General features: G+C 36.0%; 4 protein-coding genes and 1 non-coding gene across 5 annotated transcripts; 2 read left to right on the forward strand and 3 right to left on the reverse strand.

Annotated features, from left to right (window-relative positions):
* The first annotated feature begins 213 nt into the window (after positions 1-213).
* LOC116119622 lies at positions 214-2,173 on the forward strand. The gene is made up of 2 exons (XM_031405569.1): positions 214-454; positions 1,901-2,173. The coding sequence occupies exons 1-2, from the start codon at positions 311-313 to the stop codon at positions 2,054-2,056; spliced, it is 300 nt and encodes a 99-aa protein (XP_031261429.1). The 5' UTR covers positions 214-310; the 3' UTR covers positions 2,057-2,173.
* Positions 2,174-4,240: 2,067 nt separating this feature from the next.
* On the reverse strand, positions 4,241-5,294 carry LOC116119609. Its single transcript, XM_031405550.1, has 2 exons — positions 5,030-5,294; positions 4,241-4,936 (listed from the first exon to the last, which is right to left on the reverse strand). Exons 1-2 carry the CDS (start codon positions 5,190-5,192, stop codon positions 4,437-4,439), a joined length of 663 nt encoding a protein of 220 aa, XP_031261410.1. The 5' UTR covers positions 5,193-5,294; the 3' UTR covers positions 4,241-4,436.
* Positions 5,295-7,770: 2,476 nt separating this feature from the next.
* TRNAA-UGC lies at positions 7,771-7,843 on the reverse strand. Its single transcript has one exon. It is a non-coding gene; the product is annotated as a tRNA-Ala (tRNA).
* A 466-nt stretch (positions 7,844-8,309) lies between these two features.
* On the forward strand, positions 8,310-10,651 carry LOC116119623 (L-type lectin-domain containing receptor kinase S.1). Its single transcript, XM_031405570.1, has one exon. It carries the CDS (start codon positions 8,444-8,446, stop codon positions 10,451-10,453), a length of 2,010 nt encoding a protein of 669 aa, XP_031261430.1. The 5' UTR covers positions 8,310-8,443; the 3' UTR covers positions 10,454-10,651.
* Positions 10,652-11,113: 462 nt separating this feature from the next.
* On the reverse strand, positions 11,114-14,224 carry LOC116119614 (ferric reduction oxidase 8, mitochondrial). Its single transcript, XM_031405559.1, has 8 exons — positions 14,024-14,224; positions 13,747-13,840; positions 13,475-13,660; positions 13,153-13,390; positions 12,701-13,028; positions 12,357-12,615; positions 11,568-12,268; positions 11,114-11,468 (listed from the first exon to the last, which is right to left on the reverse strand). The coding sequence occupies exons 1-8, from the start codon at positions 14,178-14,180 to the stop codon at positions 11,296-11,298; spliced, it is 2,136 nt and encodes a 711-aa protein (XP_031261419.1). The 5' UTR covers positions 14,181-14,224; the 3' UTR covers positions 11,114-11,295.
* Positions 14,225-18,150: the final 3,926 nt, after the last annotated feature.

Raw genomic sequence — 18,150 nt, forward strand, 5'->3', positions numbered from 1 at the left:
ATGTTGAATCCAACCATAATGTCTCAGATCTAAGGATCAATGGTATACTAGTACAATCCTACGATACATCATTGACCATATTCACGTGATTCATTATAATCGGTCGTATTCGATAAACAATTCACTAACTATTTATCCATACTAATGTCTTAGTAACATACCTTTTATAATAAGTGATTGTGATATAACCTTAACCCGTGGCCGGGCCAAACCTATCCTAGTTCCCAAACAGACCCACTATCGAAGATCGTAAATCCTTAATCTGGAGCGCAGAGGGAGAGTGTAAAAAGTGAGGGATAGAGTGAGAGAGATGTTACAGTTCCCGGCGTTCATGAGGCAATACCCATCGTCGACGAGGACGATACCTTCTTCGTTTTTGCTTCCATCTCAGTGGCCGCAACCTCACAGTGAAGAATTCCTTATCGCCTTGGAAGAATCGGAATTCGAAGACAAGGTATCCATTTTTTTTTACAGAATTTAAATAAAACACACTCTTTATTTTCTAAACCATCAATAATGCTATTCGTAATCTATTTCACATCGTCATAGTGATGAAAACATGCTAGGAGCCTATGATAGTCGTTATGGTTCAAATTATGCCGGCATAAGTTATCAAATATCAGGTTGAAGTTGAATTTGCAGTTGGGTATTGATTAGTCATTAAAAAAGAATTCACTTTTGAAGCCTTTGGTTTATACTGGTTAGCTTCTTTAGGCAGTTTTTTGGTTTTCCTCCCAGAAGTGGATTTTTTTTTTTTTCTTTTTATCTATGAATTTGGAGGATTTTGTAGGCTTTGAGCTTTTTTAAGGTAATCAAAGTTGCTATCCAATAAATGCTTGTCTTTATTTTGAGTTGATGCTAGGGAATTTCAAACTATGGGCTAGGAGATTGGACTGACTGTAGATCATTGTTTCTTCATAAATTAATGATGAGGATGATTGGGCATGCCTAGAAATAGTAAGCACCAGAATTAAAATGAGGATATTAGTTGGGTATCTGATATGAACAAATAATTAAAATTGAAGAGAAGTTATGCTTTGAAGTGCTGTCAGAACTCAGAAGTTAAATTACAAATGATGTCTTCTTCGAATCAAATGTTGGCAGATCAACATTAAGATTGATATCAGTGGCTGGCAAAAGAGAATCTCACGGTTGTTAGGTTTTTATGAGTCTTAGCTGAACTTCAGGTGTTTTCACCATCACTTATATTATATGAGCCTGGTTGGCTATCTAAAGAACTAATTGAAGCTGAGAAAGGAACTTATTAATACCTTAAATATTGGAATTTGAAAGTTGTGAATCGGCGAGTCTGACACACTTTTAAGTTCGTTTATGGCTTCCATGGCTGTGAATTAAAAAAACTGGTGAGATTTTTTATTATTTTTCGCTATTTTCCCTTCAAAAACCACGACTCTGAGGTATCAAATTCTTTGGTTTTAACTAGGAAACTGACCTCTAGGCTGACTTTTACAGTGATATATTGGCATTAAGATTTAGAAGTAGGTATTACTCTCTCTTGTTAATCTTTTAAAATGAGTTAAAATTTTTTATCTTAGTTTCTTATCTTCACTTCTTTTGAAGCATTAAGGTCGAATCACATTACTGTACCGGCCAAAACCTCTCTTCCTTTCTCGCTCTTCTGGAAAAAATGATATGTAATCATCAACTCTGCAATTTCACTGAACCAGTGTTTTGAAATTTAACTGCATATTTAGCATTCAATATGTATATAAAAACTGGAATTGTGATGTGGCTTCTTTGGCATATGTTTAACATTACAAAAACTGTTTCTGTTTTCAATAAAGAACATATGGTGTAGTCCTGTTATTCTGCCATTTGATTATTTTCTATTTCCTTTTTAATTTACCTTGTTAACCTTAGTATGATTGATTTTTTGCAGTGCAATGAAATCAGGAAAATCAACAGCAACCTGATTGTGATTGGGAAAACCACTGTTGATAATGATAAGGAAGACTTTGATAATGATGCAGATGATGATGATGCTGATCACGGAGATGAATCTGAGGGTGAGGAGTTTGAGCAAGAAACTGCTTGAAGATGTTGTGCATTGTTCCTCTTTTCTCTTTGTTTTTTCCTTTTTGAATATTGTTATGTTGTGGCATCGTATTTCATGCGCCCATGCCGCGTTATCTGCCTGAACTGATGTCAGTTATTTCTCCCTCTTTGCCTACTTTTTTAACATACTTGGGTTGTTACTTGGTATATTCTAATAGATGGGAAGAAATGCTAAAGACAAATATTAGAGATTAGATTATTAAAAAGAAAAAGGAAAGAAGAGTAGCCATGGAAGAGAGGGCCTTTTCAAACGTTGTCGTTAAGCTAATTGTTTGAATCCTTGGAACCACCCTTCCCAGAAGAAACATAGGAAATTTATGGAATTTGTCGCCACTTACACTAGTCAAAGAAGGAAAGAAATTTCCTTCTGGGAAGGATTGGTCAATTCCCACCACCTAAAACATTTTGGAGTCTATAAGCTTTATCAATTGTTGACAGTTTTTTTTGGTTTATATCACCTTCAAATCTCAGTTACTTGCCACTTGGTCAAAATCTGTGCTGAATGAAAAGTTCTTCNCGTTATCTGCCTGAACTGATGTCAGTTATTTCTCCCTCTTTGCCTACTTTTTTAACATACTTGGGTTGTTACTTGGTATATTCTAATAGATGGGAAGAAATGCTAAAGACAAATATTAGAGATTAGATTATTAAAAAGAAAAAGGAAAGAAGAGTAGCCATGGAAGAGAGGGCCTTTTCAAACGTTGTCGTTAAGCTAATTGTTTGAATCCTTGGAACCACCCTTCCCAGAAGAAACATGGGAAATTTATGGAATTTGTCGCCACTTACACTAGTCAAAGAAGGAAAGAAATTTCCTTCTGGGAAGGATTGGTCAATTCCCACCACCTAATACATTTTGGAGTCTATAATAAGCTTTATCAATTGTTGACAGTTTTTTTTGGTTTATATCACCTTCAAATCTCAGTTACTTGCCACTTGGTCAAAATCTGTGCTGAATGAAAAGTTCTTCGCATAAAAATCTCCTCTCTTGTAAGGAGGGTTCTTGAACCTTCCCTTCTCCTCTAGGTTGATTAAAGTATGGCCTCAAGGCAACATCTAATGCATGGAGTGTTTATGGCCTAAAGGCAACATCTAATGCATGGAGTGTTTATTCAATTTTTAAAATTTGAGAAGTTAAAGCATTTTAAAGAGTATCTTTCATATAAATAAAAAGCATCTTTATTGATTTTTAAATATAAAAAATAAAATTTTTATTCAAATCTAATAGACTCTTTAAATTTTAGGAGAGAAATTATGTTTTTTCAAGAAAAAAACTTAATAAGAGAGATAAATCATAAATAAAATGTATAAAAATTTGTAATTTATTATTTAAAATTAGGATAGAGAGTAAAATTTAACTGTTTAAATATGAAAAGTCAAATTCATTCTTTAATTTATATTTAAAGAATAAACAGTCAATTAAACTTTTGTTTTTATGGATACTTTTTATAATAAAAATTTGAGTCATTTTAAAAATATTTTAGAGATGCTCTTATATCTCTTTTTTAAGGGAGCCCAATTGTTGTTTTTAATAGCCAACTAGCAAACTTGCCAATATTATTAAGCAAGTTGCGATGCTCATCGTTTGTAAATTTATTTTATTTTATTTTATGTGAGTAAGATTCTTCCTTAGTTTTCTCCTTTCTTCCTGGGTAGTCCAAGAATTTTGTTTAATATGTATTTTTCTTCAGCCGTCAATATCAACACAGTTTGGCTCCTACTAACAAACTTCAAATTCAAAGCATGTGTTCCAGTCCTCCTTCAACAGTTCCACACCCAAAATACACAAAAGCATTAGCTCCTCTTCGACGACCTCTTCTCCATTTGACCTGCAAATCAAATAAAGAAAAAGAAAATTAATTAAAAAAATCAAACGAAACCTTATCACCAACAAATGGAAAAACACTTCCGCTTGAATACTACGTGTTAGCAACGGAGCCGAGCCGACTGACGAAAACCTGTACGTGTCAAACTAACAGGAATTCCTAATTGACGCAGCCAGACTCTGAAGTAACTCCCAAGCCTACCCTGTAACTGCAGTTAAATAACGACAACGTCACGGAAAACAAAACAGCCGTTTTGTTCTTATTAGGCCGTTAACCGAACCCTAACGCTCACATTTGTGCCAAACACGCAGAGATAATTGGAAACCAAGAACAAATATTCAGGCACAAATACATTACCCATATTGAATTAAAAATATTTCCTTTCTTGAATTTACAGTTATAAATTACAATCACACGCTAATATCATCCAAAACTTGTATCAAATTTGTTTTCCGATTGTAATATAATTGTTTTAAATTTATCTGATTCTCTGATTATGATCATGTACTTGTACAGGGGGCTTTCTTTGTCTCAATGTCAATTCCCGTAAGTGCAAGGGCAATACAAGGACCGAAGGTTTCCTTGCGCGTGGATGGGATAGTGAGAAACTTTGCGGTAGGCGGGATATCCAAGCGTCGGGGAAGAAGAACGAGAAGGCTTGACATACCCAATCGTCGGCGAAGAATGCCGAGAAACGCGGACATATCCAAAGGGCGGTGAAGAAGGCTGAGAACCGATGACGTATCCAAACGTTGGCGAAGAAGGCTGAGAACGAGAGCAACGATCTACGGCTGTAAACGACGGTTTAGCTGACGGAAAATCTACACTCGGAGGAGGTGAAATCTGTTTGAGCGATGCTGGAGGTGATAAAATAGCTCTGATTTTTGAACTAGGAGCTGCGCGATCGTATTCTTGCACAAGATTAGTCAAATCCTCGTCGGACTTAATCGAAATTAAGGTATCTAAATCTCCGTTTGGCAACTGACACCTCAGAGTCACGGAAGATCCACAGAACTCTCCCAGTTTCACCATAAGCTCTGTAAAATTAGGTAAAAATTTAAAACCAATTCCTCGGAAAAAAAAAAAAAAAATCACACAAGACTGAACAGACGAGTAGAAATTCAACTTACCAGCAAAGGACACTGAACGCTCAACGGAAAAGACTCTAGTGATACCGCCAACGTAACGGAGCTGACCGTCAGACGAACGAGGCAGGATTTTGCCGTCATAACTGCAAAGAAACTTCAAATTTTCCGAGTTTTTCTTGGACTCGACTTCAATTTCTCTCACCATATTTTTCAGTTTCGTATTTGTGATGTGGATCGTAAGACGAAGAGTAAGTTTAATGTTGAATTTGAGAGGAGAGGAGAGGAGAGAGAAGAGAGAAGAGAGCTGTTTGTTTGAGGCTTGAAACCTTCCGAAGTAAAATTGTTGAATATTTATAGAAGGGGAGAGGTTGGAGGATGACGTCATAGTAGGTCTCACACGCAATGCGGAGGTTAAAAGTCTGTTGGAGATAGGAAACAGAAAGGCAATAGGTTTCATATTCATATTCGGATATTCTTTTCCTCGGTTGAAAAGTATGAAAGTCGAGTGGGGCCTTGTGGTCGCTTACGTGGCCCAAGAAGGCCGCGCCCATGTGCCTTCCTTATTTTCATGGTCCAATAAGGCCAACCTCTTTAATTTAAATAAATAAATAATATTCGATATTAAAAAAATTACATAAATAACATAAACCCTTATATTAAAATTGATAGGCTGATGGTAAAAAAAACAAGAGGATTTTTTTATGAACTTTTGAGTTTGAGTCTCCTCCAACACTAATAACAAATAGGGATAATCACTAGAATTATTAATCGATTAATAGTTTCAAAGGTTTGAAAGATTAATTGACATACATACAAACTGACTCAAATACCATCAGTGATAAAAAATAAATTCTTAAAAAAAATTGTATTCTCATTGATGTTAGTCAACTTGTCTACATATTTCAAGTAGTGATGTTATAAAACATTAATATATTTTCTCTTTTTGTGGCAAAGAAAAAGACATGGAAGGTAATAAGAGAACATTATTTCAAAAGGGCACAAATTCGTGGAACATATTCCGTATCAATTAAAAGATTTATGAGGTAGCATGGTGAAATTAGGAGCCCACATGTTGTATTTGTAGGTAGAAAATGAAATAATTGGAATCTACAAAAAAAGGGTTTCTCTAATCAAATCCGTCCGATCCCAATTAATTTCCATTTTCTAATCTAGCGATCCGTGTTAATGATTCCATTGAGTTATTATGTGGTGAAAACATTGAAAAAGGATCCGCATTAATTACAAGGCCAAGTGGTTTAGTGTTGGAGAAGCCGTTTGGAATAAGAAACCTTCCCGAGATGTACATGTATCAGTATTAGTATGATATTTCAAAGGATAATCCCGTATATTTTAAGCAAAATGACTTTAGAAAATGACCACTTTGTCTTCTTTTTATATCACTAGTGATAATAATCATGTTTTAGATAGATTTATCAAAGATTAAATGGTAATCCCAATTTCAGAAATCTCAACCAAATTAATAACAACCACTTAATTAACCAACCAATTGTTTTCATAAAATAAATTAAATTGCTATTGACTTATTGTTATCGAGAAATAATTGAGACTTAAGATTTATAACGAATTCTACCACCACTAATTATGTTGCCATTTTCATTGTCTAATAAGAAGATTGTCACTTATCGATCGCGTCAGTTCTGCCATCCAACATCACTTCACATTTCAACCTCTTTACAACTCTTAGGATCATCATCCACCAAAACTATATTATATATTTATTATATACGATGATAATAAATTTACTCATGAATTACTCTATTATATTATTACATATTATCTTTATTTTAATTCAAATTTTGAAGAATTTAAAATTAGAAAAATTAAATTTTTAAATGATATGAAATATAATATTGATAATAATAAAGATTAACCCATAATTCAATCTCATTAACTTTCTCTCCTAATTCTGATGTGACAGTTTATAATTGGATAAGTGAGACCTATTGCAAGCTAACCAATTACAAATTGATATGTCAGAGTTCTGAAAAAAAGTTTGTAATATTGAATTATATGTATAATATTGCCTTATAATAACAATAAAAAAATACTTAAACCATTAAATCCAATATGAACTAAACCAACATAAATTGGTTTCGATTATATTTTTTCTTTTTCTTTTTCAATCGAAAATTATCAAAAGCCCAACAAATCTGGACCATACACACCCTTACCTAGTGGGAACCACTGCAATTGGTGACTTGGCATAAGTAGGCATTTTAGGAAGCAACGCAAATGGTAACTTCCTATCATTGTATTGGTATAACCCCAACACGTTATTTACATCTTCATAAACTAATTGCTTTTCGTTTGTTTAATTCCATGTGAGGACAAAGCATGAAACTATTCCCAACACTTCCACGTAGCAAACACTGTTTGAATACGTGGAGAGTGATGGAGGAGTAGAAAACACGTGGAGGGCAGGGATGATCATAAAGCATTAGTGGGAACATATATAGTTATGATTCCTATAAAATCAGTTACATTGAAGTGAGGAGCAGTGGATTGTCGTGTGGTCATATTTTGGTCTAGAAGATGTGTCGATTTGTTTACAGAAACTGGACAGGGAAGATCCACTTAAATGGTAAAAGAAGATCACATGGGATTGTCGGTTTATGAGAATAAAATTATAGGATTGAGATAGACAACGGATAAGCCTCTTTATGTGAAAACAAACAGTCTTGTTTCAGTGTATTTGGGCTTTAGTGCTCTTAACCTACTCCAGGCCCATAATTAGAGGGAAATATTTGCAAAACAAAAATGTTTGGAGATGCGGGGGATCGAACACCGTGCCTCTCGCATGCAAAGCGAGCGCTCTACCATTTGAGCTACATCCCCTTTTGCAAATTACGAGGCATTCTTTAATTATTTATCTAATTTAAACAGTGGTCTAATACCGAAAAGTCAAATGAAAGAATTCCTAGTAGCAGTCGGGCGCTTGTTACGAGTTACGACTTATACAAATGGTTTATGGAAGGGAATGGCAATATTAAATGAATTTGACCCAACCACCATATATTTTGTGAATGTTCAAAATTTTAATCAACGTTGACCAAATCAATTCATCTTCCCGTACCCGGATGTATATCTACATTGTTTATACTTGGGCTTAAAAAGAACGAAAAAAGTTTAAAGTAGTCATGAAATACGACGCATTATGCTACCAAATCATTTATCTCTTATAAATAATCACAAGATCTTTTCAATAATACGACGAAGATGACCCGCCGTCTGTTCCTGTAAGTACAGTCAATAAACAAAGCTGTCCTGGGCCTCCTGGCATTATCAATCTCCACTGTAGTCTATCACCCTATCTCATCTAAATCTAATTATCTTCAGTTCACCAAGTCATTTCATCCAATCACTCATATATCCAACATCACGTCTCTTCCTCACCACCGCTGGCGGCTCTTCCGCCACCCACCGTTGTCCATTCAGATGAGATTCATCGTGGTCCTCTTCATCATCGGCTCTTTTGTCTTTCCAACTTTTGCCGTCGACTTTCTCTTCAATTCTTTTGGTACCATCACCAATGGCACCGACCTCGTTCTCATCAATGACGCCCGCCTTGAGTCCTCCGTGGTCCGACTCAACAACGATTCCAATCAGTTCTCTTTCGGTCGGGCTTATTACCCAACAAAACTGACAATGAAACCCGGTGACAACTCCACGAATATCACTTCTTTCTCAACTTCATTTGTATTCTCCGTGTTGCCAGAGATCGCTTCAAGTCCAGGCTTTGGCCTTTGTTTCGTCCTCACGAACTTCACATCTCCGCCTGGTGCGCTTGCTAGTCAATACTTTGGTCTTTTCACAAATGCAACTGTTCCAACTGTGGCTCCACTTCTAGCGGTTGAATTTGATACGGGTCGAAACCCGGAATTCAATGACCCAGATGATAATCATATCGGGATTGATCTCAACAATATCGAATCGGATGACACTGCCTCAGCTGGGTACTATAGCTCTTCAAATGGGTCTTTTGTGCCGGTCAATATGAGGAATGGGCAGAATATTCACGCTTGGATTGATTTTGATGGTATCAATTTTGAGATTAATGTCACGGTTGCACCTATTGGTGTTTCCAAGCCGTCTAGGCCTACCCTGAATTATAAAAGTCCGGCTATTGCTAATTATGTTTCTAGTGAGATGTATGTTGGATTTTCTGCATCGAAGACTAATTGGATTGAGGCACAAAGAATTCTTGCTTGGAGTTTGAGTGACACTGGGGTTGCTAGTGAGATTAACACTACTAATTTGCCGGTTTTTTCTCTACCATCTTCATCTTCGTTATCAGCTGGAGCTATTGCCGGGATTGTGATTGGTTGTGTTGTTTTTGTGGTCATTTGTGTATCTGGGTGTTACTTGGTTTGGCGAAAGAACAATTTGAAACACCAAGAAGAGGACGAGATTGAAGATTGGGAACTTGAATATTGGCCTCATAGGTTTTCTTATGAAGAACTAAGTCAAGCCACTAATGGATTCTCTGAAAATGATCTTCTTGGTTCTGGTGGATTTGGGAAAGTGTATAAAGGAACTCTTCCTAACAACACAGAAATAGCTGTAAAATGCGTTAACCACGACTCTAAACAAGGCCTAAAAGAGTTCATGGCAGAGATTTCAAGCATGGGCAGGCTTCAACAAAAAAATCTTGTCCAAATGCGAGGGTGGTGCAGAAAAGGCAATGAACTTCTACTTGTTTATGATTTCATGCCCAATGGCAGCCTCAACACCTGGATTTTTGACAAACCCAAGAAACTCTTAGGCTGGAAACAACGCCGCCTAGTCCTTGCCGATGTGGCTGAAGGACTCAACTATTTGCACCATGGCTGGGATCAAGTAGTACTTCACAGAGACATTAAGTCTGGTAACATTTTACTGGACGCCGAAATGAGAGGCCGACTTGGAGATTTTGGTCTCGCAAAACTATACCAACAAGGTGAAGTACCTAACACCACTAGAGTGGTGGGCACTTTGGGGTACTTAGCACCTGAGTTGGCAACAGTTTCGGCTCCAACTTCAGCAAGTGATGTGTATAGTTTTGGGGTGGTGATTTTGGAGGTGGCCTGTGGAAGAAGGCCGATTGATATGACTGCTGAGACAGATGAAGAGGCGGTGCTTACTGATTGGGTGAGAGAATTTTATGGGCAGGGAAGGATTTGTGAGGCGGCGGATGGGAGGATTAGAGAAGAGTATGAAGTTGAAGAGATGGAATTGATATTAAAACTTGGTTTGGTTTGTTGCCATCCTGATCCACAAAGGCGGCCTAGCATGAAGGAGGTGGTGGCTGTTTTAGTTGGTAAGGAGGCGGCCGCCACACCTAAGGAATTGTTGGGTGAGTTGGCGGGTCGTGAGGGTAATTTTGATGATAATGGTGGCGAACCTGGCGGTCACAGTGGTGGAAGTTTTAGAGAAGAAGAACCACTACAACCACAACTCCCGGTGTGAATAGTTAATTTTTTTTTTCAAACGTTCATGTAACCATTATTTGTGAAGAATATATTAATTTGATATTTGTTTGTATTATGCCATAATTCAACCAAGAATCATATTCTCGAAGGTAAACATCTCTGATTATTCCTCTTCCCCCAACTATAATATTCTCCGAGAAGATATGTATTTTACATATGGCAATAAAAGAAAGCTTTATTTACGGCCTCACTTTATTTTTGACAATTGGGTGAGGGGAAAAACATATTCTTGCTTGCTGGTAACCATTGTAGCATTGACTTCTTCAATGCGAAGTTGGTGGGAAATGTATTGGTTTTGAGTACTTCTCCTCAAGGTATTGTAAAGAAAAAGGATAAATGAAAAGGGATGCAACTATATTTTATCATCTATAGCTAGCTGACATTGTGAATTTGACTTTTGGAGAAGTTGAATTAGGCGCAGTTGGGTTCATACTGATTAAGTATGGTTAGCATACTTTAGACACAATTTGGTCATAATTAGGCAATCGTGGGCCTGGATTCTTTGTTGAAAATGATGTGGTGGAAACTGAAGCGCAGCCACATCTGCAAGCATATATTCTCTAAGATTTACCGGGGTTCATGAATCATGATTCCACCACATGAAATAAAGAGCTAGCTATCACGACTTAGGAAAAAGTTGATGCTGATTTTTTACTTTATTGAACTCCTATTGTCTTTTCACACTGAAATGATAATGGTTTTAACTACAATTACCTTAATGACTGACATAATACAATACATAAAACAAACTGATTTAGACAGTCTATATTACAATCATCTGGGGTGAAGTTGGGAGTATAACAACATTTGATGATGAGACTAGAGTGTGAAGTTGAGGGAGTGGAAATTGAAGTATGGATTCTTCTTGGCAGTTGCCTTGAGACAATGTGACTTCTGCTGGCACATCAATGCTACTGAATCTTTCATTGTTACCGGTCCACACACCAAGACTCCAATGTCTAATCCTCCAGTTTCAAACTTGGAGAATATTTCTGTTTAATATGCCATATGTTAGAACTCAACCTCTTATTGAATATTGAAAGTGAAAATGCAGATACAAGGATGATGGGAAATGGAGAATATAAGAGTACCTTCGAAATTAGGTCTTCCTTCAAAATGAATTTCATGTTCCTCAAAAGGACTCATTGTTGCCATGCCTTTGCTTTGTTTTGGGGAGACAGGTGGAATCTCTTTCTTCAGTCTCCTCCATCTTAATATAATTGCCACCAAGGTGCTACATGTTATAGCTATTATGAAAGAAAATAATATAATCAGATCAGCAACCCAAGATGGAGTCTCTTCTTTAGGGACCTTCTCTTTAGAGCGAACAGCCAACTTCTCAGCAGCAACACCCTTCTTTTCAGAATGAACAAAGATGTGATTGAGACAAATAAGAAAAATAAGGAACACGCTAGAGCAAATTCCAATCAGTCCAGCCATCCAAAGTGAACTTTCAATTCCATGCACTGCATAATTTGATTTTGTACTGAAGCCAACACTTCTAACAAGAGATAAATCATTTAGTAGCTCTCTTACGGTGACACCAGACTGCTCTTCTTGGGTCACAAATGCTTTTAGCTTCAGATTCCATTTTTCATGTGATTGGCTCAAGAGTAAATGAGAAATCGAGTTTAACAGGCAAATGTCTTGGGATGATTTTACAGCATATATAAGCTGTATTTTAGAGGGGAGTTTATATTTGCTGCTGTTTTGAGCCGAATAAATTTCCTGCAAAATGCTCAGAAATGGGGTTATCCCAATTCCACCGGCTACCAGAAGCAGACTGTCATATCTGCTTAAGATTTCAAATTAGTAATATTAATGGTATTTAAATAATTTCAATAAATCATTTAAACAATGTAATATGAGTTTTACTGAACCTTAGGAAGTCCATTGATGCCGGTCCATATGGACCTTCAATTGCTATAGGTATGCATCTCGTCTCATCAGCATGTGAATCTAGCTCTTCATGAATCATGTGGTAGAGTGAATTTGTCCACTCCCCTTCACATTTAACCATGAGAGACAGTGTGTGATCATCAACACTAGAACTAGAAGTAATACTGAAAGAGTGCCATTGAAATTTTGAAACACTTGGTATCTTCATAAATAATATACTTGTTGGGGTATACTTCAAGCCTGCATTGGGTAGGAAAGCCTCTTAATGGGAAACTAGTATTTCATGAAATTGTAATGTATAACTATTAGGGGCTTGAAACGTTACTTGGATCCTTAGGCAGAATAAGTTCAATAGCTTTGCTGGGGAACACTCGTGCTGAAAGAATGCTTGATTGTGGTCTTGATTGTATGATTCGGAGCAACTTGTCAAGGCCAAAGAGAAATATCCCACCAAAAACCATATAGAAGTGACGATCACCAGCATGAAACAAGAAGAAAATAAGGAAGATTATGTACAAATGGTGCGTGTAGTAGAACAATTCAAACTTTTTCCTCCTTATTTGAGGAAGTGATGTGATCCATATCACCAATCCTGTAACAAGAGCAGTCTCACCAGCAAGATATATCCGACCTGTTCTCTGCCATTTCCACATCTGTTGGTGAAAACATAGAGGGAAAGTCAGCAAAGCAAATTTATATCTTCGACTGAATGTAAAATTCAATGGTTGATATGAACTAGAAGTTTGTTCCCAAATGTGAAGGACCCGGAAATTGTACCTCATTCTGAATGTTGTGGCTGATGCCCCAGACAAACAAGGTGCTTCCACCATGGACAGTGGCAAAAAATATCATTGCAGTTCCAAGCCAAATATGGTATCTCACTGAGGCTTCAAACTGGATGCCAAGAAACCGAAATATGGATAGACTCCTTAAGACAGGAAGAAGAAGCAAAGCCAGGCAAGCCTCTGCTAGCAAACCAAACCGAGTTGCCACTCTTAGATACTTGAGTTGCCATCTGAAATAGAGCTGAAGCATTAATACTGTTGAAAATTCGTGTTTTTTAGTATCTCAGACTTTTTATATATTTACAAGAACTCACATATCTAGTTTCAGGGATTTGATAGGCATCAACTTCTTGAGATCATTTGAGATACGGGCATAAAAAGTCCATGCTAGAAATACGATAAACAGGGAGACAATCAGAATCTCGATGCTGGATATAACACCCACAATGGTGTTCACAAGAAGTGGATTGGAGAGAAAAGAGGCTGAACTCCTGCCTTGTCTATCATCCAAGGTTAAACAAAACAATATGTAAACTTTATATATTTCCAGAAACAGTATAAGTCAATGATACAGCTATGTAATTACCTGCTTCTTGGCTCTCTGGGTATCAAATGCAAGAACACGGATCCGATAATAGCCAAAGCAACAACAGGAAATGTATAAACAGCAAAATTAAGACCTGCAAAGTTTTCTCTATAAGCTTTATGTTTTTATGCGTATTTTACCTCGTCATCTATGAATTAGCATTCTTATGACAACTGCATCAACACTTCTAACAGTAGATGAAAGAGCTAGCTTTGTTAATAATATTTATGAAAAAGGAGTCAAACCAATTTAGATTAATCTCAAAGCATGTATGTACCATAATATCCAAATACAGTAGGCCTAGCGCTATCTTCAGCTTCACGCCATTTCTTTGTCCACAGCTGTGTTGGCTTTAGAAGCCATAGGGAGATCCAACCAGCACATATCAATATCATCAATACTTTGAGCACAGCTAGAAGAGTAGCTTTTCCCATATCTTACTACGAGGATAGCTCTTGACTTCATTTAATATGAAAAGGGTCTCTATATAAAGAAGAATTGGAAACACTAGGAGATAAAAAAGGTTGTACTCAGCAGCCCCAGTGCCCCACCACCTTTCATGAGTGCTCATTACATGCGTAGCCACTTCCTCATAATTGGCAAAAGAAAATCAGAAACTCTCTGAAATGCAATACCTAAATTTTATCCGTATCTTTTCATATTCAAGTTCACCATCATTTAGAAGCTCACATTCTGGCCTAGAGGGGGTATTATTGCTAGCGAAATATGACCACCATAGGTTATCCTTCTTGTCTCGGCTTGACAGCTTTAGATTTTGATTAGCTCTCTGTTTTATGATTATCCTTTTTACTCTAACAAATGGTCCCTATACTGGGTAGTGGATAAAATTCAATATTGATTTTCATTGAATTAAACAGAATCATATAGAAATTGTCAGTATAATCCACTCCGATGTGGGCCAACTTGGAATAAAATTCATACAAAGTGGTGGGCAGAGTCTTCTCCAGATGCCTTAAGTGGGATATAAATTTAGTACAATGGTTATCAGGAAACAACTTTAACAGAAACGTTAGTAAATTGAACAACATAATTTGACAACTATGATATGACTGCTTTGCTAGAAAACAGAAAGAATAGTAGGCAGCATAAATTGAATGGAATTTTGGGTCCATCTTATTTTATGGCAAATTGCATCCCAAGTGTTCGATATAAATAGGAAGCCAACTTCATAGTGAGATGTAAATTAATACTTATCATTATTGGATTTCCTCCACAATCCACTTTCTTCAAACACCCAATTTTAGCTTTAATCATGTTTATCAAATTCTCATCATTAAATGGCGTAGTGCAAATGTGCAAGGAATTGATGACATGTTTTGTTGATGCGTGATTTTGACACCAACTAAATGCATGTGTGAAATGCTGAGTTGACCCAGAAGACACACGTGAATGGGGGATTGAGAATGTAAATGATGGAAAGACAATGTTTAAAGTGGTTCGGATGCTTAAACAAGCGAATCCTATGTCAACTGATATTGTATTTATATTTGAAGGATAAGGTCACGGCTTAGCGAGCTGACTTTGGGTATTGAGAATACCAATGAGAGAGAGAATAAGCTATTACAGAGTGAAACTATCTAATCAAGAGTGAAAATGAGCGAATCCCATAAACGGGAGAGAAGATCTCTATTTATAATGGGATACATTGAGGTAATGATTACTGAATCCGTAAAAAGGGGTCAGGTATCATGCAAATCCTTCTTTGCGTCCCGTTATTCACCTACTCGCGTGATTTCCTCGTTTCATGTAGGAATTGGACACGTGGACGGTCTCCAGCCTCTCAACAGTCTGGCGTGCACCCACTGCACTGGCAGAAACATGCTGCTCAAGCCAGCATGCGACATGGCCGTGCCTGAACGGTTGTAGGATCTACCTAGACTTTGACCATTTATGCTAACTGGGCTCTGCGTCAGTCCTATTTTTCTAGGCATAACATGTTTCATTGCAGAGAACTGGGTTGGATCAATTACTGAAGTGAAAAGTGCAAGAAGCAATACAATAAAAGTAGTGGAACAAACATCTTTAACATAATTTACAAGGAAAACAAACAAACAATTTATAGAGAATGATGACAGCACACATACCATAATGTTGAGCAAAGATGAACATCATCCTCCTTTATTATTTTAAATACTATTATCGCTCCTCTGCTTGTAATTGTGGACCACGCCCAAGTGCAGGTCAATGTTTACTGCAACATTGACGAAATTATTTTATCCAATTTTAACAAACCGGAGGATGAACCAAGAATTCCGCCATAAATAAAAGGATTTTGAAAACAGATAATATTGTCATTGATGTTCAGTTAAGTCAGACTGGGGCTGCTCTAGAGTTCAACGATTCATGTACATAATATATTTGGAAGGGCAGGCTTAAGAGGCCACCACAAAAACCAATAAATATTGTATTATGTATGGCTCAATAGGTTAGTGCTTCCTAAAATTTACTTGTTATTTATTCCATAACTTACCCACAACATTTGTGAAAATTAGGATGCTTTAGGTTAATTGTTTTAACGTTTTTAATCGAGTAAACCACATGTTCCCACCCGAGGTTTAGCAAAATGGTAAGTTGATACTTTTGGTTTCATTTATTCCAGATAACCATCAAGTAATACCGTTTGCTAAAATGTCATATACATTGTAGCGATGCGCACTTTAGCATGGCGTTTTCTTTGGCGGGAGGTAAGCTCATGTTAGCAGTGTCCAAGCTGATAGTTTTTGACTTTTTTCGGCCGATTTCGAAATCCAAAATCACTTCCGAAACCATTGTTGAACTACTCAAAACATTCTCTACAAAACTCATTCATTCACTTGCCAATTTGCTCATCGTCTTTGACCACCTCCATTCTCGCCAACTTGTGAGATTTAGGGGTGTTCAAAATCAGTTAACTGATTTTGAGAACCAAACGGTTTTTCGGTTCACAAATTTTCTTGAACCTAAATTGAACCGGTTAAGGGGAAAATCGGTTTTTCGGTTAACCAAAAAACTAGTTAGTAAAATCCGATTAACCGGTTCAAAACCGGTTTTAATTTAATATTTTTTATAATAAACTATATTTTCTGTGTTATATTTTAATTTAATATTTTTTTATAATAAACCATATTTTTTATGTTATATTTTAATTTAATATATATTTTTTTATAATAAATTGGTTAGTAAAATCGGTTTCAGTTAACCGTTTCCCATATTCTCTCAAACTGGTAACCGAACCGAAAATTCAGTTTTTTAGTTTTTTTAAATCGAACCGGTTTTTTCAGATAACCGGAAATTTGGTTCGATTCAATTTCTGCATTTTTTTAACACCCCTAGTGAGATTAGGTTACTTCTTAAGCTTTTTCCGATTGATTTGGGTACAATTGAGCTCTCCAAACTTCACCACCAACTTCTTCACCATCATATAATTATTGTGATGTGTTTTTTGGCCATTGGTGATTCCCCAATCGTCGAAAATCGAAGCCCAAATTAGTGCCATAACTTGCTCGATTAAAGTCCTCATCCAGATACTGCCCAAAAGCCAACCCCATCACCACCAAATTACCGGTGTTACTTTAAGAGTAAGAATCTGGAATAAATGAAACCAGGGGTATCCAACTTGTCATTTTGCTATACCTCGGGTGGGAAAATGTTGTTTACTCTTTTTAGTTATTACAAAAATAAAAGTTTATCTTTATAAACAATGTAGTTTATATGTAAACATTATAATAGAGTAAAATACACTGAATATATGTTATCACTATGTTAAAATTTATATGAAGATAACAATTTTTAACATCTGCTAATTGACACCTATAAATACTTTAATTTATTTATAGAGAAAAGGATTTAAAGTTGAATATCATGAAGAATAAAATATCCTAAATTCCCATAAATAATGAAAAAAATCAATTGAAATGAGTTCGGTACAGAATGAGTTGTAAGAAGCCTTATAATTTGATTGTGATAGTACGCGTTCAATGGAGCATCATGTTAATACTTAGAGTATTTTTAATTGTGCTCTTTATTTTAAAGAGTATATTTCATATAAATAAAGAGTATCTTTATTGATTTTTAAATATAAAAAATAAATTTTTTATTCAAATCCAATAGACTCTTTCAATTTTAGGAGAGAAAATATGTTTTTTCAAGAAAAAAACTTAATAGGAGAGATAAATCATAAATAAAATGCATAGAAATTTATAATTTAGTATTTAAAATTAGGATAGAGAGTGAATTATGACTCTCTAAATGTGGAGAGTCAAATTCACTATTTAATTTATATTTAAAGAATAAAGAGTCTGTTGAACTCTTGTTTTTATATATAAACTCTTTATAATAAAGAGTTTTGATCATTTAAAAAGTCATTTGAAGATGCTCTTAGTGACATGAACATTAAAATTTTAA

Source organism: Pistacia vera, unplaced genomic scaffold (genome assembly GCF_008641045.1).
Source record: "Pistacia vera cultivar Batoury unplaced genomic scaffold, PisVer_v2 Contig897, whole genome shotgun sequence".
NCBI lineage: Eukaryota > Viridiplantae > Streptophyta > Magnoliopsida > Sapindales > Anacardiaceae > Pistacia > Pistacia vera.